Source organism: Sorex fumeus, unplaced genomic scaffold (genome assembly GCF_029834395.1).
Source record: "Sorex fumeus unplaced genomic scaffold, SorFum_2.1 ptg000008l, whole genome shotgun sequence".
NCBI lineage: Eukaryota > Metazoa > Chordata > Mammalia > Eulipotyphla > Soricidae > Sorex > Sorex fumeus.
In genome coordinates, this window is record NW_026606065.1 from 9,566,464 (window position 1) to 9,588,764 (window position 22,301).

Sequence of the window (22,301 nt, forward strand, 5' to 3'; positions counted from 1 at the left end):
TCTGACCCTTTAACACAGCCTACATCCTGTAGAGTAATGGAATTTTCTCTCTACTATAGATTTCTTTCTACTATGGGCTATTTCAGACCCAGAGAGCAAAATTACAAAATTTCATATATAACTGGGAAGTTTCAAGTTCTGTGTTACATTAAAGAACACATTACATTTCAATGGCTCTGCATTTCATTTCATTTCATTTCATCATCCTGTTAATCGTCGATTGCCTCGAGCAGGCCCCAGTAACGTCTCTTTCATCCTAGCCCTGAGATTATATTCATGGCTCTTTAGGAGAATGAGACCCATCATTGTTACTGGTATTTGGCATATTTGGTAGGCCACGGGGAGTTTGCCAGACTCTGCCCTGTGGGCAGGCTACATTCGGATAGCCTGCAAGTTTGTCCAAAGTAGGAATGAGGTAATAAGATGTAGCGCGGCCGCAAATGCGGCCGCGCGGTTCCGGGATCTGGATTTTATAGTCTCTGAGTCTTGGCCGCTGATGGGATTACACGGCGCCAGGGGGCCAGGTGGTGGGTGTGACCCCCGCCTACTGGAATTTGGAGGATCTGGGTGGAAGATGTTCGACTCCAATTCGAGTAGGCTTGGAGGTCTCGGCCCCGGAACCCGCGTGGCTTTGTCCCTCTGCCAGTACCTTCATGTGTGCGGAGAGTGGTCTCAGCATGGTGGTGGCTGGTCCTGGAGGTCTTCGGCTGCCGTAGCCCTGGTCGGGACGGGGAGGAAAGCTCAACCCGCTCCCCTCCAAGGGACTCCGGGAAGGAACACCCAGGCGCGGGGGCAGAGACTGCCATGGCTCTGCAGTGGAATCCAAATAGATCTGAGATGCTGGAAGAAGGATTCCTCATCTCTGAGGGAATCTAGATCTGTGACTTCTCTGATGTCTTTAAGACATGAACAAGAATCTTTTTTCACAAGAGTAAGTCAGTCATGATCATTTATGAAATGCCCACATTTTCCTGGAAATCTTCTTTATATTCCCTTTCTATTTATAACTGCATTTGCTTTGCTTTCTTTGTGTTCCATCCTAGTGTTTGTTTATAAGAAGATGTCATGTAATCTGCCTAATGCCCTCTATGATAGGAAAGATGAGACTTTAATGGAGAAAATGACTCACGAGGGAAAACAAATGTCTATGTACTGATGTCATCAATAGTGATTCCATGGTCCATTGTACTCCGGGACCTGCTATTTCCATGGGCTCTCCAGCTTACCTGATAGCTCTGCTTTCAAGTAAGAAAAAAAAAACCTCAAAATGATGTTTAGTATTAAGACCAGTAGCTGACTAGAGTTTCTGAAGACAATAGAATAAAAGAGATTCCTTTTGTTTGGCAGCTTGTTTGATCCTCTCCGACCCGAGACTGAGCCAAAAATGTAATTAAGGTCTTATTAAATCTGATGTCAGCAACCAGGACTATCTGACACCCTGGACAGGGCTCAGCTTGCCTTTTAGCATCCAAGTGTCCGGCTCAGATATACACAAAGGTTTTGTCTAGGTTGCTGACTCTTAGTGGCAGAGCTGAAATGACACCTCCCAATATCCCATCTCTCCTTCCATAATAGAGCTTCAGAGAGGCATATGGGCAGTCTGACCATATTCTGTTTCCTCTGCAGCTAGAAGAGACAATGTGGTCAAGTTCAATGATAAAGAAATATCTTAATTATCACACAAACACAGGGTGATATCACTTACATGTGGTATTTAGAGTAACTGGATAATGAAATCCAATGGTTTAGAGGAGGTATGGAGGGGCTTGAATGATAGTACAGCAGGTAGGGCGTTTGCCTTGCACACGGCTGACCCAGGTTTGATTCCCAGCATCCCATATGGTCCCCTGAGAAACCACCAGGAGTAATTCCTGAGTGCAAAGACAGGAGTAAATCCTGTGCATCACCAGGTGTGACCCAAAAAGCAAATAATAATAATAATAATGATGATGATGATGATGGGGGTAGGGAGAATGCCTAGATTACTCTTGGCCCCAGAGCATAGAGATGAGAGATAAGAAGGAAAGAAACAATGGAGAGGAAGAGGATAAGAGACAGAAAAAAATCCACAGAGCAGGGGTCAAGAGGATTCAGGTACATCGGGGGTGTTAAGGAATAATAGAGCTGAACATAGTCTCAAGCCACAGAGTCAACAACACTGAAATTGTGAGAGCCAAAGTTTAATAACCAGATTTAAAAGGTTCCTGTCAAGATGGCAGGCTGGGTCTGGGTCTGGGAGGGTGGGGTAGGAGAACCTGAGAACACAGGTGGAGGGAAGTTGACACTGGTGGCAGGATTGGTGATGGAACATTGGATGTCAAAAACCCAACTTTGTGAGTGACTTTGTAATTCATGGTGCTCCAATAAAATAAAATTTTGAAAGAGAAAAAAAATTTTTATAATATCAAAGTGCAATGTGTGGAAACCTCCAGAAGACAGCAGAGCCACTAATACTATTACCCAGCCCACTTATTTATTTACTGTGGTGCTTTCCTTTTCATTTCTGACTAGAATTGGTATGTCATGTCTTTTTGGGGGGGGCCACACCCAGTGATGCTCCAGGGTTATTCCTGGCTCTGCATTCAGGAATTACCTCCTGGCAGTGCTTGGGAGACTATGTGCAAGGCAAGCACCCTATCTGCTGTGCTATTTCTCCAGCTCCATGTATGTCCTGTCTCAAGCTGGAGCAGCTACCCTGTACCATGTGGTACCTTGCAACAGAGGCCTGATCTGTGGAGTAAGAAGACAGAAAAAGCCTGAGCGTCTGAGGACAAAGCCACCATTCTGTCTGTCAGCATCACACCTTTCATCACACATTCCCCAGTATCTTACATTCAATTCTTTCTGTTATCTCTTGCCAGTGGCAGGAATCTGTTGATGGTTGATGCAAGAGTGCTGCTTTGGGAGGGATACTGGGACCATTGCAGAGTCTCCTGCCCCCGCGCCTGGCTGTCCTAGCTGGGGCCCCTGGAAGGGAGTGGGTTGAGTTTCCCTCCCCGCTCTGACTAGGGCTCTGGCAGCCGAAGACCTCCAGAACCAGCCACCCCCATGCTGAGACCACTCTCCGCATGCATGAAGGTACCAGCAGAGGAACAAAGGCATGCGGGTCCTGGGGCTGAGATCTCCAAGCCTTTTCGGATTGGGGCTGAGCATCCTCCACCCAGATCCTCCATCTTCCAGTAGGCAGGGGACACACCCACCAACTGGCCCCCTGGTGCTGTGTAATCCCACCAGCGGCCAAGACCCAGAGACTATAAAACCCAGATCCGGGAAGTGTTATCTCATTCTTACTTTGGACAAACTGGCAGGCTACTGAATGTAACCTGCCCTCACGGCAGTGTCTGGCAAACTCCCCGTGGCGTACCCAATATGCCAGATACCAGTAACAATGATGGGTCTCATTCTCTTAACCCTGAAAGAGCCTTGAATATGGTACTTTTAAAAAATCTCAGGGCTAGGATGAAGGAAACATTACTGGGGCCTGCTCGAGGCAATCGACAAACAACAGGATGGTCGTGATCGTGACTGGGACCATTGGTGGTGGAGAATGGGCACTGGTGGAGGGTTAGGTATTTGATCATTTTATGACTAAAACGTAAGCACGAAAGTTTGTAAGTCTGTAACTGTACCACATGGTGGTTAAAAAATAAAAAATAAGATAAAATAAAAATAAAAAATAAGATAAAATAAAATATTACTTTTCCATGGAATAGCCCCTCAAGTCAGCACCTGAATATTTTCAGCTTCCCTGTCTGGACCTGTACTCAAAAAATATATATATTTTTAAATTGTGGTTGATATTTTTTTAAAAAAAGAGTGCTGCTTTATACTCCTCGGGAAGGGAACTAGAAAGTGGGCGTGACCATGTTGTCAGGAATTCCCAGATGAGTACTTGAGAAGAGAGAAGACACTGCTTGTGCTGGGGCAGGAGTCCACTGGGTGAGGTCTCAGGATACACGGATGCTGCTTGAGTACCTGTAGGACCATCCCACAGTGACCTCCGCTAATGGCCCGAGGCATCTAGCTCTTTGCCAGCAGATCTGGGGACTCTGCTGCTAAGTGCTGGGTGGGCCAGGCACACCTCGAGGCAGATGTCTCTGCCTATTTGTGGCAAGTTTTGTTCTGCTTGAACTTAAAAAAAAAATCGCAGATCCATTGTGCTAGGTGGCAGGCAGCCTTCTACTGCTCTAGTGCCCCCGACCCGGTGATACAGGGAGGCAATGAGTCCCAGCATGTCAGACAAATATAAATGACATGTGCAAGAGGGCGGTGCCCAGAGGAGTGGAAAGAACATCAGCTCAGCAGCTGACACCTGGAGTCTACGCCTGGCACTTCTCAAACCGACACGCCACTGAGCCAGCTCCTTAGTGGCTTCAGTTCTCAAGGTTTGCAAACATGAAATGAAAGCATGGGATATACTAGTCCAAAGATTCTTTTTTTTAATTAAAATTTTTTAAATAGTGAGACATCATGAGGTACAGTTGCAGACTTACACATTTTTGTGCTTGGGTTTCAGTTATACAATGATCAAGTACCCATCCCTCCACCGGTGCCCATTTCCCACCACCACGGGTCCCAGCATCCCTCCCACCCCCCATCCCCTTCATCCCACCCTGCCTCTGTGGCAGGGCATTCCCTTTTGTTCTCTCTCTCTTATTGGGTGTTGTGGTTTGCAAAAGAGGCAATGGGTGACTTTAGGGTCCCATCACGCTGCTAATTCTTATCAACAGATGAGACCGACCGGCAGTTCCCTTGTTTCCCTCTGTATGCATTCAGCGAATGGGTTGAGTCTGAGCACAGTGAAAAGATACAATGGGTATTTTTTTTTTTATTTGTGAAACACCATGAGGTACAGTTGTAGACGTACAAATTTTTGTGCTTGGGTTTTGATTATACAATGATCAAATACCCATCCCTCCACCAGTGCCCATTTTCCATCACCATGGATCCCAGTATCCCTCCCACTCCCATCCTCCCCCCCATCCCACTCTGCCTCTGTGGCAGGGCATTCAAAATGGGTATTTTTTTTATTAGAAGAAATAAAAATCATATTTTCTGACCTCTGGACATGTATTGTAGCACCAACATTAGTAAGAATAAGAAATAAATCGCACCTTGAGTCATGTTCTCTTTTGGCAAGAGAAACTGTTCTCTGCTGTTGTCTGATTTTAACTTGTATGCCAAGACCAGCAGTGAGTCAGAGGCCCGCAGGTAAAACCTGTAAGTGGGAGTCTGGGAAACCGGGAGGGCCCCAGTCCATTTGCTTCACATCCTAGCCAGCTCTTCCCTCCAGCCAGCACATTTTCCCTGAGAGCATCAGTCTTCTCACAATTTTCCCAACTCCTTTTGACCGGGCAGAGCCCAAGTTCCTAGGATACCCATTTCAGACTCAGCCCTTGTGTGTTGCTCCTTTCCCCTCCGAGTTCTAGAAGATTCCTCACACCTTTCCTGTGGGCGAGGCACTCCTGACACTCCTGAGTCCAGGTGCCAAGAAGAGCCAAGACCAGTGTGAATGGCTTCAACGGCTGTCAGAATTGTCCAGGCAGTTTCAAAACTACACAGATCCTGAGAACCCTGCCAGGGATCATATTTAATTGATCTAAGTCTGATACTCAGATGGCAGAAGTTTTTCAGCTTCCATGAGTGATTCTGTAGTGCTGACAGGTAGGCAACATGTTCACCACTAGGCAGAGCCACCTCAAGCCACACAGTGACCTGACTGTATGGTAGAGATGAGATCAATAGAGTTGACACAACCATTGAGACAGCGATTTGCTATTTAAGACAGATTAATATCATAACCAAGCAAATTACCTTCTATTATTTATTTTTTGAGCTACACCTGGCAGTGCTCAAGGACTGCTTCTGGTTTCGTGCTTGGAGATCACTCCCCACAGTGCTTGGGGGAGTATTTGCAATGTCAGAGGTCAAATCAGGGTCGGCCACATGTGAAGACATCGCCTTAACCCCTGTACTATCTCTAGGGTCTCAGTTTTGTGTGCATACTCCAGAGGCTGGGCTGGAGCGATAGCACAGTGGTAGGGCGTTTACCTTGCACGCAGCCAACATAGCCGACCTGAGTTGGATTCCTCCACCCCTCTCGGAGAGCCGGGCAAGCTACCGAGAGTATCTCGCCCGCACGGCACGGCCTGGCAAGCTCCCCATGACGTATTCGATATGCCAGACACAGTAACAACAAAGTCTCCAATGGAGACGTTACTGGGCCCGCTCGAGCAAATCGATGAACAACGGGAGGACAGTGACAGTAACTCCAGAGACTGCACCCAGGTCTCTCTCTCTCTCTCTCTCTCTCTCTCTCTTCCCCCTCCCCCCCCTCTCTCTCTCACACACACAGACACATATATATGTAGCATGTGCTCTCTTACTGAATTACTCCCCTGGTTTCCTTCCCCTTTTACTAGAGAAAAAGAACCTCAGAGCCCCGGGATCTGATCCAGTAATAAAAATGCATCCCTCACATATGTTCAAGGGATTTCGTTCTCAGCACTGAAAAAACAACACAAACCCCCAAATCCCCAAATTAAAAAACCCAATTTTGATCATCAGTTCCTTGTTTTAGCAAAACATATGAATGAGCATCAGGCATCACTAGACAATGCAAGACCAGTCCGTTGAACTTCAGTTTCAAAGGTAGTAATTAAAATAGTAAAGGCAGAACTTTAGTTCCTCCAAAGTGCTATTAAGAACATAAACAATACTTGATGCGCAATACTTGGTTATCTATCTACGTCTCTGTTATTAATAAGGCCTTGCATGTTTTCCTTTGTCTTATTTTTCTTTTAGGTACTCCTAGCTGTGCTCAGGGATCACTCTTGGCTCTGTGCTCAGTGAGCAAGCATAGCAAGGTTCAGGGAGCCATTTTCCCCCTGTGTGGGGAATCAAACCTGGGTTAGCTGCTTGCAAGGCAAGAGCTCTGCCCTTGGCACTATCTCTCCAGCTCCAGGCCTTACATCTCTTTAATATCAAAGATCAGCATCTTTTGTTTGAGGAGGAAGGAGTGGGTTTGTTCCAAAGCTATTGCTACTAGGGAAAAAACAAAAATACAAGAATAGAAGTCATTCAGTAAATTAAAGCAACCCTTTTTCGTTTCTCTTAAAACAACATGCACGATTTTTCTCAACTTAAACAAAGAGTGAGGACTCCATGTACTTTGGGCTTGATGAGGCCAAGGCTCAGGCAGCAGATAGGAGGAGGATGGAGAAAATTGTTTAGGCATTTCCCAGATGCTTTTTTGGTATCGCATGCTGCGTTGTGTATTCAGCCAGTCAGAGAACAACAATGCATTGTTTTCCCTTTGAATAACTCACTGCCTATTGTCGAGGGCAAATATGACTCTTTCAGTAGTGTTTTCACAGTTTGTAATATCCCAGACAATAAAAAGAGAAACAATCTCTCTCTTTTCGAAAAATGTATTTGTGTCTGAGATGCTACTTTCATTTTATTAATATAGTTGTAATTGACTAATAATTAATTTTTTTAAAAAAACAAACTGTGGAGGCCAGGGGTGTGACTCATGCAGGAGAACACATTCCTTACATGCGTGAGTCCCTGGGTTTGATTCCTGGCCCCGCAGCCCTCCCTAGCACTGCTAACAATGGCCCTGACCTCTTGGAGCAACAGAAAATGTGTCCTCCCCAAAAAGAACACAATAAACACCCCCCCAAAGAAATTTATTTAATTTTTCTTTTTGGGTCACACCTGGCAATGCTCAGGAGTAATTCCTGGCTCTGCACTCAGGAATTACTTGTGGCAGTGCTCTGGGGATCATATGGGTTGCCAGGGACTGAGCCTGGGTTGGCTGTGTGCAAGGCAAACACTCTACCTATTGTACTGTTTCTGGCCCCAATCATTTTGTTTTATAAATTATTATTATTATTTTTAATAAAACCCAGCTCCCAGAAGCACGCGGCCACAAATGCGGCCGCGCAACATCTTATTATCTCATTCTTAGATTGGACAACCTGGCAGGCTACCAAATGTAACCTGCCCACATGGCAGAGTCTGGCAAACTCCCCGTGGTGTACCCAATATGCCAAATACCAGTAACAATGATGGGTCTCATTCTCCTAACCCTGAAAGAGCCTTGAATATGGCACTTTTTAAAATCTCAGGGCTAGGACAAAGGAGACATTACTGGTGCCTGCTCGAGGCAATCAACGAACAACAGGATGATCGTGATCGTGATTTTTTAAAAATTTCAGGTCACACCCGAAGTTGCTCAGGGGTTACTCCTGGCTCTGCACTCAGGAGTTACTCCTGGCGGTGATCTGGGACCATATGGGATTCCGGAGATTGAACCCAGGTCAGTCATGTACAAGGCAAACGCCCTACCCACTGCACTATTGCTCTGGCACCCTTCAAGAATTTTAATCATCTAGAAGATTTATCTAGAGCCATTTAGTGATGTTCTGTTAAAGCTAGCTTGCATGTCCCACCTCCCTAATTTTTCTCATGTCATCATCATTTGGGAGGAGGGGGCTTGTCAGCAATGCTCAGGGGAACTGTCAACGGGGATGGGGATGGGGGAGGGCAATCCTGGCCATACTCAGCCCAGTTATGTGGACGTGGCCTGAATGCTCGGTGCTCAGGGTTCAGCCTAGGGATGCAGAGCTGATAGGGTTCAGTGGTGCTCAGGGACTCCCCAACCCCCTCTAGATTCACTGGGATGGGGGAGACTATGAGGATCAAACTCAGGGCTGGTACCAGACAGCCAGCCCTGCACACCAGCCCTTTGAACTATCTTCCTGCATCATCATTTTCCCCAGCCATCTGGGAGATCCTAACTTATTCAAGCAGTTATCTTCTTCTAGATTTGGTATTACGCTCTCCCAGCCCACTTGCTTGCAGGCTGTTTTTTCAGAAAATCGTTGTGAGACCCTAGGCCAGATGAAGCTTTCAAAGTAGAAAGAACATCATCATCGTTTTAATAAGCTTTCATTCCATTATCACCAAAAGAATAGGGGCTTAGATGTCAGAGAACTTCAAGTTCAGATTCTGGTTCTAAAACTGACTAGGAAACCTCTTAAGTTTTCTGCATTCTCCCTTAAAATTTGCCTCCATTCTTTACCTACAGCACAGAGATAAGAGCGAAATATCACGAACTGATAGATATATAAAATGTTCCATGCAGTGTCTGGAAAACATTCTCTAAATGATAGCAGTTGGAAGACTAAATTCCAGAATCTGGGCATTTTCCAAGCTCCACTACTATTCCGGTTGTGTTCACAGATTTTCTGCTGAAACAGCTCTGCTTTGTTTATTGGCCACCAAGACATTTCCTGTGTTTTGCTAATTTTTCTTATTTTTGCATCTCGTGCTTAGACTATTCTTGAAAATCTTCCTCCTCCAGAAATTCTTCAGGGACCACTTTAGCCTCTGAAGCTTTCTCCTTCTCACGACATTTCTCCACGGGTCTCCTAGGCAGAAAGAAATCTGAGAGTGTTGCAGTGACTGCTCTGGTCACAGATGACCCCTGCTAGGGTCTTTCAGAGTAGCAGCCTTTGAAGACAGATCATTTCTGCCTCTAGATGAAAGGGCACGTTTGTTTACTGTCCGGTATATCAGAGATAATGTCTCTTTTGAAGGGTAAAAAGTCAGGCAGGCTTGCTGCCCTATTTGAGGCTTGGGTTATTCAAGTTTAGATTCTTTCCTTGTAATGCAACCGAGTCTTCTAGAGTCTGGTTCTTGGACGTGGACGTCACCCTGAGGGACGCGGGCTTGGGGAACAGATGAACAGGATAGTGCCCGGCTCCTTCTGCAGCTGGACAGTCCTTCAACTCTGCTTCTTTATTTCCATCAGCACTCATGACACTCTGGCAGGTTCACTTGGTAGCAGCTTGCAAGTAGGTTAAAATCCCTGAACCCTCTCAGCTCTTAACAGCGTCTTGTACTGCTATTCATGCAGTTTAACTTTCTGACTCCTAAATAATTTTGGAAAAGAGCCATTCTTTTATTTCCTTTCTTTTCTCTTCTCATTAGTTTGAGGAGAGATGCTAAAAAAAACTGATTTGTGGGGAGAGTCTCTCCTCATCCCCGACCCTCTATACACGTTGAGGAAAAACTGTTGATGTTTTAGGGTCTCCCAAGCAGTGCTCAGGAGCATGGATGCCCATCTGGGCCATATCTGCAGTGCTTGGGGCACCATGTGACACGGGGGATAAACTGGAGAGGCCGTGGGAAAGACATATGCTTTAGCTCCTGCGATATCTCTCCAGCCCTCATGTTTTTTTTGCATTCATCATCTTCAAATTAAAAAAAAATCATTGGACTATTGCTTTTGTTTATTTCTGGTCTCATTCCTACATTTAGGATTTTTTTTGTGTGTGAATGAGGTTTTTGACTTGCTTTAAAAAGTAAAGCTCCTAATGTGTTAGGCAGTTCAAAGGGCTGGAGTTCATGCCTTGCACACAGGCTGGGAGATCTTTCTGGGCGACACCACCTGCGTCCTTGGCCCCAATGCCTCACGATGCAGCCTTGATGGCGCTCAGCACTGCCAGGCCTGACTAGTATCTTTTAACTGTCTAATTCACTTGGAGTGGACATTTATGCCCTAAGAATTGCTTTGAAGCAACCACCTTCCATCCTGCCCAAATACCCAATGTTTCTAATAAATGTCTGGACCAGAGTTAACAGCATTTGCTGAAAGAATGAACAAGAGTAATCCAACTATTGGGCTCATCAGATAATCGAGATTGTTCTTCTTTTCCACTAGAGGGCGCAGCGCACATTGGTTATTGCACACAGAGAAGCCGACCAAAGGCTGGGATCTGTTTTTATGTCTCACCTAGGGGTGTGAGATCCATCATATTTTGGCTTTCAGAGTCTTCCTCACAGCCATTGTTTTATTTATTTATTTATTTATTTATTTATTTATTTATTCATCGGGGTATATTTGGCTGTGCTCAGGGCTTACCCCTGACTTTGCATTCAGGGATCACTCTCGCAGGCTTGGGAAACCATATGGGGGGCTAGTGATGGAACCAGGGTCAGCCCCGTGCAAGGCAAATGCCCTTCTCACTGTACTATCACTCTGATCCATAGCCATGACTTTCTGAAGCCATGCAAGTTTTCAGTTAGTCATTGTGGATAGCAGAATTCATAGGGTACAATGTCTGTTTTCTGTTTCAAAGTTGCTGGAACTCTTATGGCCATGTTTTTTTTTTTTTGTGGGCAAGTGAGATTCCCAGATGAATTGAGCACAAACAACACAGGCTTCACTGAAATGACCCTCTGTGAAGAGGCAGAACCTGGCATCAAGGAGGAAGGCATGCAGGACATGCTTGTCCCATCCTTAGGGATGCTTTTGGTCTTTGGTGCCCTCAACTTTGCTGGTTCAGAGAGAATTATTATCCGTTGCTTCTCATAGTTAATCTTAAAGTATTCTGAAGGCATAATCTGGGGATAACATGAGGTGCTGGACATTGAATTAGGGTCACCATCCAGGCAAGGGACCTATCCACTGGAATACCTTTCCACTGCCTTTCACATTCGTCTTTTGAAAGCTAAGGGGGCAGGCACTGGGGAGGTGTGTGTGTGGGGAGTTATAAACTGAACTTCTTCCTTTACCCAGGTAGGGACCTCACAGTTTTGGAGCAAGAATTTATTTTCTTAAAAACCATTTTTATTGAGGTACTGGGATTTACAAGACAGTTAATCGTACTTCTGATGGATGCATCGTTCCAACACCACATCCACCACCAGAGAGAGCCCACCCTCTCCACCAGCGTCCCAAGAACCCCTTCCTCACTACCTCTTGTAGGCTCAGCTGGGGTAAGAATTTCTAAAGGTGGTTAATTAGAAGACAGAAGGACAATTTTGTGCTGCTTCTTGGATGGTGCTCACACCCTGCCACCTCCCTGTCACTCTTGGGTAATCAGTGAGATGGACGATGTGTTTCTTAAGATAACTAGGATTGTAAATGGTGTTGCCTATATGGAAAAAAGTGCAGAGAGTGCTTAAAACATAAAAGTTGGGGCAGGAGTGAGAGAACAGACAGTAGAACGCTTGCCTTGCAGAGATTCGATCCCTAGCACCAGATATGGTCTCTCAAGCCCCACCAGGATTAATCCCTCAGAGCCAGGAGTAAACCCTAAGCACCCCTGGGCGTTGTCCCAAAAACAAACCAAAAAATCTCACATCTCCAGCAATACCATTCCCAGGCAATCATCAAAAGGGATGTGAAAACACTAATTTAAAAGGATATTTGTCACCTGCCTTTCTTTGTAAGAGCCTCATTCGCTGTAGCCCAAACATGAAATCAACCTAAATGACTATCACTATAAGAAGCTGTGATGTGTGCAGTCAGTTTGATAATCTGCCATGGAAAAAAGACGAGCCAGTGCCCGACCAGGCCAGATGGGTGAGTCCCAGGTGACTATACTAAGTGAAAGGCAATTACATGATGGCTTCCTTCACATGTGGGATATGAATTACTAAAGTAAAGTGTCAAGAAACAGCAAAACAGGGGCTGGAGTGATAGTACAGCGGGTAGGGCATTTGCCTTGCATGTGGCTGACTGGGGCTGGATTCCCAGCATCCCATATGGTCCCCTGAACACCCCCAGGAGTAATTCCTGAGCGCCTGACCCAGGAGTAAGTAACCCCTGTTCATCGTCGGGTGTGACCCGAGAGAGAGAGAGAGACAGAGACAGAGACAGAGACAGCAAAACAGATGCCTTGATGGTGATTAGGGACTGCAAAGCTAAGGGGGTCACAAGCAGATGGGGTCTTTTGGGGAGTGGAATGGCACTGGAACTTTGGTGGAGGAAATAGAAACAATTCCACATACAAACACACGTGTCCTCTCAATAGGTCATAGGTTCCATCTTGCAAAGATTTACTGCATTTGCTGAGAGCTGCTGCAAGGGATGTGGGAAGAGGAAGAGGCGCCCTGAAGTCTCGTTCACGCTTCAGAGTATAACACACTGAATTCCGTAGTACTGTAAACCAATGCTTGGCCGATAATGAGCAAGTGAAAAAGATTTTAAGCAAGGAATGAAGGACAAGGATGAAAAAGGACTAGCATGCCTGGGTTTGCATCGACCGCTAGATCGCGCTGTCGGCCAAGGAACCTGACGTGCCAGCCCCTCCAGGAACCCGGGAGTCGGAGGCTGCGAAGAGGTGGGAGGTGCAGAAGAGAGTGGATAGGCAGGATGTCACCTGAGCAATAAAAGCATCAGACTGCAACCAGGCGTCTACTTCCAACCAGTTAATCAACACCATCACTGTAATGTCACCCGTAACAGACTTCCCGGGGGTAATTCAGTACCGGACGCACCCGAAGGGCCAGATGGGAAGAGGGTTTACTTTAGTTTTTATTTCCTTTGAAACTCCCCTTTGAGGTCACTTCGTCCACCCAGGTTTTCTAGGAATAGATGCGTTTGGATTTAGCTTGTGTGCACCTATGAAGCCCCAGGCACTGTGTCCTTGCTCCCGGCCCTCTTCACCCCACTCTGAAGCTTGAAAGAGCTTTCAGGGCTCCTCCCCATCTTCCTACATCCCTTGCAGCAATTCTCAGCAAATGCAGTAAATCTTAGCAAGATGGGACGTATGACCTACTGACAGTCCTCGTCAAATGGATTAAATCTAAGAAAGTGGGAGAAAAATGTCTCGAGCCAGGGATGGGTGGGTGGGTGCCCAGCCCGGTGGGTGCCCAACCGGTCCCTCAGCATCAGAGAGGGGTGCAACACTTGGGTGCGAAGGGAAGTCCGAACCCTCCGGTAGATAAGTTGAGTTGCAGCTCTGGATCAAACGGGAGAGAGCTCGTTTTGAGTCAAGAACATCAATTCTTCTACCCGCCTGGCCCCCACCCCCCCAGATGTGCCGACAATGCCATCAGTTACACAAAAATGTGCGCGCGCGCGCACACACACACACACACACACGGAGCTCGCCCCCGCCTCACCCCTCCAAACTCGGGGCAAAATTCAAGCCGCACCCAGCACGTGGTGACACCCGTGGGCGCATAGGGGTGGGTCAGGGGTTTCCCAAGGGCCTCCCCACGACTGTGCTGGGGTGCCCCGAAGGCGGCTTCTCTGCCTTCTGTGGTCTCCTGGAGGCTGTCCAGCCAGGGTGCCCCCGAGATAACGGAGCCGAGGGGGAAGAGCTGAAGGGGGGTACAGAGGGGGTTGGGCCTAGCGGAGCGTCGGTAGTGGGGTAGCACCGCGCGTCGGTCAGGCCAGTCCCACCCCGAGGGCTTCACTGAGAGCTGGGGGCTGCAGCCAGACGCCGGCGTCGTGAGCGCAGCGCCCGGAAAAAGCGCGTCCACGGAGCGTGCGTGGGCTCTTTGTGCGAACTGCTCAGCTGCACGGCGAGTGGGCCGAGTGGGGCCCGGGAATGTGCAGAGGGGGGCGATTCTCATTCTTCTTCCTTCTCGCCCTTGGGCCTTCGCGCTGGCTAGAGGCAGCCTAGGAGCGGGGAGGCCCGGGGTTAGGAAGGAAGGAAGGAAGGAAGGAAGGAAGGAAGGAAGGGAGGGAGGGAGGGAGGGAGGGAGGAAGAAAAAGAAAGAAAGAGAGAGAGAGAAGGAAGGAAGGAAGGAAGGAAGGAAGGAAAAGGAAGGAAGGAAGGAAGGAAGGAAGGAAGGGAGGGAGGGAGGGAGGGAGGGAGGGAAAGAAAGAAAGAGAGAGAGAGAGAAGGAAGGAAGGAAGGAAAAGGAAGGAAGGAAGGAAGGAAGGAAAAGGAAGGAAGGAAGGAAGGAAGGAAGGAATCATCAGTACGGAAGGAAAGGAGGAAGGAAAGGAAGAAAGGAGGAGGGAAGGAAGGAAGGGATGGATCATCAGTACGGAAGGAAGGAAGGAAGGAAGGAAAAGGAAGGAAGGAAGGAAGGAAGGAAGGAAAAGGAAGGAAGGAAGGAAGGAAGGAATCATCAGTACAGAAGGAAAGGAAGAAAGGAGGAGGGAAGGAAGGAAGGGATGGATCATCAGTACGGAAGGAAGGTAGGAAGGAAGGAAGGAAGGAAGGAAGGAAGGAAGGAGTGCAGGGAGGGAAGTTCGGGTCCTTCTAAAGAGGAGGAAGGAAAGGAAGAAAGGAGGAGGGAAGGAAGGAAGGGATGGATCATCAGTACGGAAGGAAGGAAGGAAGGAAGGAAGGAAGGAAGGAAGGAAGGAAGGAAGGAAGGAGTGCAGGGAGGGGAGTTCGGGTCCTTCTAAAGACAGTTCCGAAGCTGTGGGCCCGAGGGAGGCAAGGTCACGTTTGCAGGAGACTGAGTTGATCGGGAAGGGTGGCTCCCAGATCTCCCGGGTGTTGGTGGGAGCCTCCTGGCAGCGCCGTGGTGGAGAAGCCACGGCAGGGAGCCCCTCGCCCTAGCCCTAGCTCCGCGCTCGGTCCCGGGTTGGGGAAAGGCTGGGGTCAGAGGAGGAGCCTAGGAAGGTGGCAGAAACTAGTCCCCTCTCCGGCCGGCCTTCTCCTCTGGGTTGGGGGTGGGGGGTGGGGGTCACTCCTCTGCATCCTTTCGACCCTACAGCGTTTTAGGGGTCGCGCTTTGGGTCGGTCGCGCATCCATTCGGGGCCAGGTTCGACTCTGGCCCAGGTGCGAACTTTCTAGGGTGGCTGGAACCGATTCCAAAGCAGTTCTCTCTTCTGAGCACCCGGGGGGGCTTCGAGTCCCGTCCCGTCCCCTCCGCCGCCCAGGGCCCCGTGTTTTTGGCTGGACGGAAGCTCCGCAGTTCCGCCAAGCCTCGAGGGAGCGGGCCGGGGGACTGGGAAATCCATCCCGTGGCCGAGCCCCGCGCGGGCGGCGCTCGCGCTTTCCAAGAGCCGGAGGAGCTCGAAAAAGACAGAAGGCGCGCCGCGTGCGCAGACAGTTAGTTCATGGAAACCCTGTAAATCGGTTTTAAGTGCACCCAAGACAGAATGGGAGGAAGGTGTAGGAGGTGATGCTGGGGCGGGGTGGGGGAGGGGGGGAGGGGATGGGGCGGTAGAGCCTCGGGGAATAAAATGAGATGGGGGGGGGGGCAGGAGGGGGACACATCCGAGCCGTTTGGAGCTTGCCTGTAGCTTCCTCCGTCCCATCGTGCTTAAATTTAGAAAAGAAAAAAAAAAAGGAAAAAAAAAGAAAAAGCAAAAAGCAGCAAATTCATTAAGGACCTCGCACGCAGAGGGAAACCCGAGCTTCCCCGGCCCGCCCCGAGCGGAGGAGCGCGCGGCTTCCCTTGGCAAGGCCCCCGGCCGCCGCGGCCTCCCCTCCTCCCCCGCTGCCCTCCTCCTCCTCGCTTCCTCCCTCCTCCCTGACGCCCCCCCCCTCCTCTGGTCCCCCCCACCCCCACCCCACCCCGGCGGGCCACCGCCGCTCGGGCGATCGCCACCTCACGCCGAAGGAATGCTCGAAGTATGCACACGTTCCCCCAAGCAGACCTCCTTCACCGCCGGCGGAGCATACATCACCCCGTGGCAGCCGTCCACCTTCGCCGGCGTTTCGTAACCGAGTAAACTGAGAGCTGGGAACAGCCCTCTATTAAGTAGCCCGCGGCGCGGAGCCTCGGCCCACTCGAGCGCGGCCAGCCGTCCCCGACGCGTGCGCGCGCCAGCCAGCAGCCGCGGCCCCGGCAGTCTCGGGTCGCGCCGCACCTTCGGGGGGGACCCCCGCCGCTGTCGCCGTCGCCGCCGCCGCCGCCCGCAGGCAGCCCCCCTGCAGACCCCGACCCGCCACTTCGTCGCTGCAGCCCCAGCCCGCCGCCAGGTGCTCCCGGAGCGCCGCCGCCGCCGCGCGTGTTCGGGCGCGCGCGGGGAATCGCGCCGAGCTCCCGCGGCTTGCAGGACTTTGGGGAAGCCGCGGCGGCCGCGGTCACCGCCGACTCAGGTCAGTCGGACTCTCGTCGGCTTCCTTCGGCGGCTCCCCTCACCCCCGATCGCGCGCGTCCCCCTCCACCCCCCCATCCATCCCCCCCGAGGGATCCGGGACCCTGCCCCCTCGCTCGCTGCGCCCCCAAGACGTTAAGGATCCGGGGCGAGGACTTGGAGAGGGACCTGGGTTGCAGCTGGCACCTCGAGCTTTTGGGATTCGTGGTTCTGGTTTTTGGGGTGGGGGGAGAGTTTTCCGAAGAGTCCCCGCGAGGGGCAAGTTGCGTGTGCGTAAAGCCCCCCCACGCGAGGAGAGGGATTTCTGCGCGCACGCCGGCGGCGCAAGCGGCCACCACCTGCCCCTCTTTTCAGTCGCGGCCGTGGCCCGGTCCCCGGGGCCCCTGGTGCAGCCCCGCGTCGGGCACCGAGTCCCTGAGGGCGCCACCGAGCGCACGGCTGCTCGTGCGGGTGCGCGGAGGCGTGCGGCTTCTGCACCCTCGTTTGGCATCTGCACCCTCATTCCCGGTGCGGGCGTCTGGCTCTCCGCTCGGCTAGTTGGAGCGCACCGCGAGGGGCCGGGTCGTCGGAGGTCAGGGGACGCACGCCGGGGACGGCCACCTCGTTTCCCCACCCTCCCCACCCCTAGCCGCCGGGAGAAAGCCCCCTTTCCCCTCCGAGCTCGTCCCGGGTGTCGGGGGTCCTAGAGACGGTAGGGATCGCAGAGAGTGGGGCGCCCCGTCCAAGGATGGGGATTAAGAGCTAGCTACCCTCCCATCCCCCCCACTCCCACCCCGAGCATCCCCGGGGGTCCATTTCGGGGCGTTTCCAAACCTCTTCCCTCCCCGCACCCCAAACTGATGGTTGTTGGTCGTCGTCGGGCTGCGGCGCTGGCACGGGACGCCCAGGGCCAATTGGAGGGTCGGGGAGGAAGAGGGTCCGAGGCGTCCAAGGGCTGGGGGAAACCGAGGGGTGGGGGAGGTGTCATTTCCTTTTGAAACTGGTCTTAGGAGTGGAGGCTCTGGCCTCCGGCGGTGGGGTGGGTGGGGGTGGGGAGGCTGCTGGAGCAGAACTCTCCAGACGGTCCCCCCCACCCCCAGCCCTCCCCCTCGGCTGCCACTGACTCATTTTCATTCATGAGCGCAAAGGGAGGGAATCCTCGCTGCCACGTCGGAACGGCCGCCTTCAGGCATCTCCGTCTGAGGATGCTCAATGCGGTGTTGCTAAGAATTCGGTGAAATGCTTTGGCAGAAAAGGAGAAAAGGATTTTTGTTTTCTTTTGTTTTAAACATATGCATGGGCGGTGTGCGGGGTCCGCGGGCTTCTGAACCGCGTCGATGTTCTGCTATCCCGACGCGACGTGATTCATTCTTGCCGCTGAGTCAGGCGACCGACAGGTGGCGCCCCAGACCCAGACAAAACGCTTGCACTTTTTTTTTGGTGACAAGTTCAGTTTTTTTCTTTCTTTCTTCCTTTTTTTTTTTTCCCTTTTAAAAGTCTGCATACAGTTTTTCGGTGGGCCGATTGTCAGCCTCTCTTAGCTCGGCTTGGAAGTGGCACTGCCAACTGAGTTGGAAATTATTAGAGCAAAGTTAAGACCAGATGAGGGGAACAATGGGCCAGTCTCACCTCTAGTTTTTCATTGATGTAGAAGAGGGTTAGAAATGTCAAACAGCTGTTAATTAGGAAGAAGAAATTGCTAGGACCCGTGGATCCCAGAGCAGAGCCAAAATTTTAATCTTGGCTTCATAAAAAAAGAGCTCCAGGCAATTTGGCCTGCTCCCTCATCAGACATTTAAAATGCAATTTACACTCAGCCGGGAAAAGCAGCCCAAATATATCGTGCCAATAATTTGGAAAGACGCGGTTAAAGCTTGTCAGTTTCTTTTCACAAAAAAGCTCTGGAACTTTTGCTTCATTTCTAGATTCCCAAGCATGATTCCATTTTTCATGAGGCCTAGTGTGTTGCCTTACAATAATTTATGGACCTCAGAGTCGACTTTTTCTGTTTTGTCTTTGGCAGTTTCCCAGTTCGGTTCATTGTTTGTAGCTTTTGTCTCCGAATGGATGTTACAGTGTATTGTAGAAGCTTTCTTCTCTTTGGGCTGACAGGGATCAAGCACTTACTGTGGACTGGGAACACATAGGATGAATAAAATTATTCGTCTCTTTTAAAAGTGTTGGGATCAAACCCAAGGCATCTCACATTAGGGCAAGCACTATAGGCTTGAGTTACAACCCCCTCCCCACTCCACCTCAATTTTTTATCTGAAGGAATTAGTAATATAGTTATAGAACCAGCAAAGGTCGGAATAGAATATATTCTCTGAGAGTGCCTATATACCTGTAATTTTCTGGAATCAATGAAACGTTGAATGAAAAAAGTTTATTATTTGGGGAAAAAGTAAGACTTGTTTTTTCTTCCATGCTTGTCACCTTGTTGTTAGTTTTTTTTCAAGCTGTTTTCTGACCATCTTGGGTAAAGGATTTATCAGATGTGGAGACGACACAGCGAAAGCAGGAGGTCCAGGCTTCTGTGGAGCCTTACATGCTCCTGCATAATCCATTTCAGACCTCAAAGAGCTGCATATTTGTAGGCAGAACAAAATGAAGAAAAAAAAAAGAGAGTAAAAGAGGTTTATTATACTTTTCCAAATTACCCCGAGACCACTAAAGCACAGTTAACTAAATCGTTCAGCAGCTAGGAAAAAGTGGCCAAATAAAATCCCCAGCTGGAAGAAACATTTAGTTGAGTCAGGGATAAAATGACCTCGGAATTAACCATCACCCAGGCAGGATGAAGTCATGTGGGGCCTGGTGGGGCTTCCTTCACCCTGGAAGCTAAGCTGGCCCAGTCTCCAGGAAAACAGGACCCTCTTTAAACTTGAACTCGCTCTTAGTGCCATGATTCAGCTTCTGTAGATGAACTCGACTTCCACTGCTCCACAACAGGCCCTTTATAAGCCGGGGGGGCCTGTGGTTCTTAAGGCTAATCTGCTCAGGTGCTGGCCCAGCCTCAGGCTCCCGTTCTAACCTGGTTCCAGGCTGCCCTGGCAGCAGTTTTCTGATGTGGTCCCTGCTTGCTCCAGCAGTTCCCTTCATGCGGCTGTGAGTTTCGAGGCTGACCATGCGGACCCGGCTCCCTCCAGCGCTTGCCGCCCTGGGCGCGGCCCTGTTCTTGTCTTCCATCGAGGCAGAAGGTAAAAATGCTCTCTCTCTCTCTCTCTCTCTCTCTCTCTCTCTCTCTCTCTCTCTCTCTCTCTCTCTCTCTCTCCCCTTCCTCTTCTCTACTGACCGTGCAGAATTTTAGGAAGGTCCAAGAGATCTTTCTGGCTTCTACGGCTTGCTTGTTTTTTTTTCCACTCTGCGCTTCATGTGTGTTTCTTTTTTCTTCTTGGCTGGTGATTTCTCTCCAGACAAACCCCTTCGTCTTCTTTTTTCTTCTTCTTCTGAGCTCTGTCCATTCCGCAGCTCTCAGGTTCAGCTCTTTGGCCTTCCGCATCATCCATTCTGTACAGCACCGTGTGTTCTACTCGCGCTGTCTCTGCCATGTGTGTGCTGTCCACATGCCACCTCCAACCATCCCGAGAAGAGTCGCCGTCTGTCCGGGAGGGGGCGACCGCTGCGCCCGGCACGGCGCATGCTCCGGACATCCTTGCGCTGCTGGTACCCAACCTGCCGCTGCTGGTACCCAACCTGCCGCTGCTGGTACCCATCCTGCCGCTGCTGGTGCCCCCACCCCGAGCGTGGCACGGTAGGCCGGCGTGGCGCGTGGCTTGTAACCACCCGGCTGGGGGCTGCCGCCTCAGTAACTGCACGAATAAAGGACTGCCACAGCGCTGGCTCTGCGCGTCCGTGTGTTTGTGGGGCGCGCCGTTGGCTAGACTGATGCGGCAGGAGGTTCAGAGGATGCAGACGGCGTCGGTGGGGATGGGGGATGATCCTGGACATCCTGGGCGCGGGAGGTTGTTCTCCTGGCCTGGGGGTGGGGACGCGCTGACCCTGTGGGATGATCCTCTGAGCACCTCTCTGAGCAACCCTCCCTGCTCACTGAGCTGGGAAGGGCTTCTGAGCATCACTGGGTGTGACTCCAAATCTAAACAAAATAGGAGCAGAAATAAGCCAGGTAAGGGAAATTATAATGTGAGAAATTGTTAGATTAGTTCATATTAGTTCGCTGGCCTCAGGAGCGCAGTGGCCTAGACCCTAGCGAACAGCAGACAAGTTAGGTCCAGGCCAAGGTTTCCAGCACACAGGGAAGTGAGTGGGCACCAGAGCAGTCAGGCACCCCATTCCAGGGCCACCCGCCTTCTTGTTCCCCAGCATCGGGCGGAAGGAAGAGGCTCTGGGCTGGGAAATCTGCCAAAGAAACGTGGTGTTGGAGCAAGGGCAAGGAGCTCTGCCCTCTCATATAAGACAGGCTTTTGCATTTATTTTATTTTTATTTTTGTTTATTTTAATTTTTATGTTTTTGGTTTTGGGGGTCACAGCCGGCGATGCGCAGGGCTTACTCCTGGCTCTGCACTCCGGAATTACTCCTGGGGGGTGCTTAGGGGGACCGTATGGGATGCTGGGAATTGAACCCGGATTGGCCACGTGCAAAGCACACGTCATACCCTCTGTGCGATCGCTCCAGCCCCAGATTTGTTTTATTTTATTTCTTCTTTTAAAAATGTGCACGTTGTGTTTAATTTCTCAGCACCCACTAAACAGGGCATTTCTATATATTAACCAGATGAGGGTGGTGTCCCTTCTGTGTCCCCCTCAAAGATCATGGAACCGGCCAAATTAGAGGCATTGTTCTGCAAGTTAAATAACACTAGAGATATAGTTTAATTCCCTACTGTTCCCCCAATAAAGAAGTAGTATAGAGGAAATTAAGGAGGAAAAAATGTGAGGAAGTTCTGGAGGTTTTTTTTTTTTTAAGAAAAGAGGTTGTGGGAAATTGAGTTGTTTTGTGTGGGAAAATAGAGATGTTTCCTGATAGCACAGATTAGAGGAAACAAAAATACCTATTGTATACTTTTCTACTTTAAGTCTACAGATAAAAAAAATCACCAGGAAAATCACAGTCTCCTAAATGTGTTTATGACTTGTTGGTGAATGTAGAAAATTTTCTGAGTAGTTTCTGTGAAGTATTAGCTGAGGTTGCTTTAATGCTCCATTCTGTGTCGTTGTTAGGAAGGAATTTTATTTAAGGAACTTCTGGAAGCCTGACTGAAGATATTTTTAGAGAGTTCACTCAAGTGGCCTATTTATTGCTCATTAAGAAAATAGTTTATTTGAAAATCAGAAAGATTTGACAATTCTTAGGAAAAGAATTAGTTTGGAAATGATGTCATTGGAAAAAAAATCAAGGTTGAATTGGATAATGGTTGGTTAGCAAAGTACAGTTAAAAAGGACATTTTACTGTCTACATTACTATTTTCACACTTCCCATACTTTTATCCTTTAAATTTGTATTTATTTTCACATACTGCGGTACTTTTTTGCTCTTTTAAGCTGTG

The 22,301-nt window shown here is 49.6% G+C and overlaps 1 protein-coding gene across 1 annotated transcript in view; it reads left to right on the forward strand.

The window, feature by feature from the left end:
- Nucleotides 1–16,774: 16,774 nt before the first annotated feature.
- The window catches only part of COL12A1 (collagen type XII alpha 1 chain), a 132,254-nt gene continuing 126,727 nt past the window's right edge, over nucleotides 16,775–22,301 (forward strand). Inside the window, exons 1-2 of the mRNA XM_056109705.1 lie at nucleotides 16,775–16,815; nucleotides 19,886–19,993. Of these exons, the coding sequence (XP_055965680.1) occupies nucleotides 19,921–19,993 (73 nt within the window). The 5' untranslated portion in view covers nucleotides 16,775–16,815; nucleotides 19,886–19,920. The remainder of the gene's footprint in view (nucleotides 16,816–19,885; nucleotides 19,994–22,301) is intronic.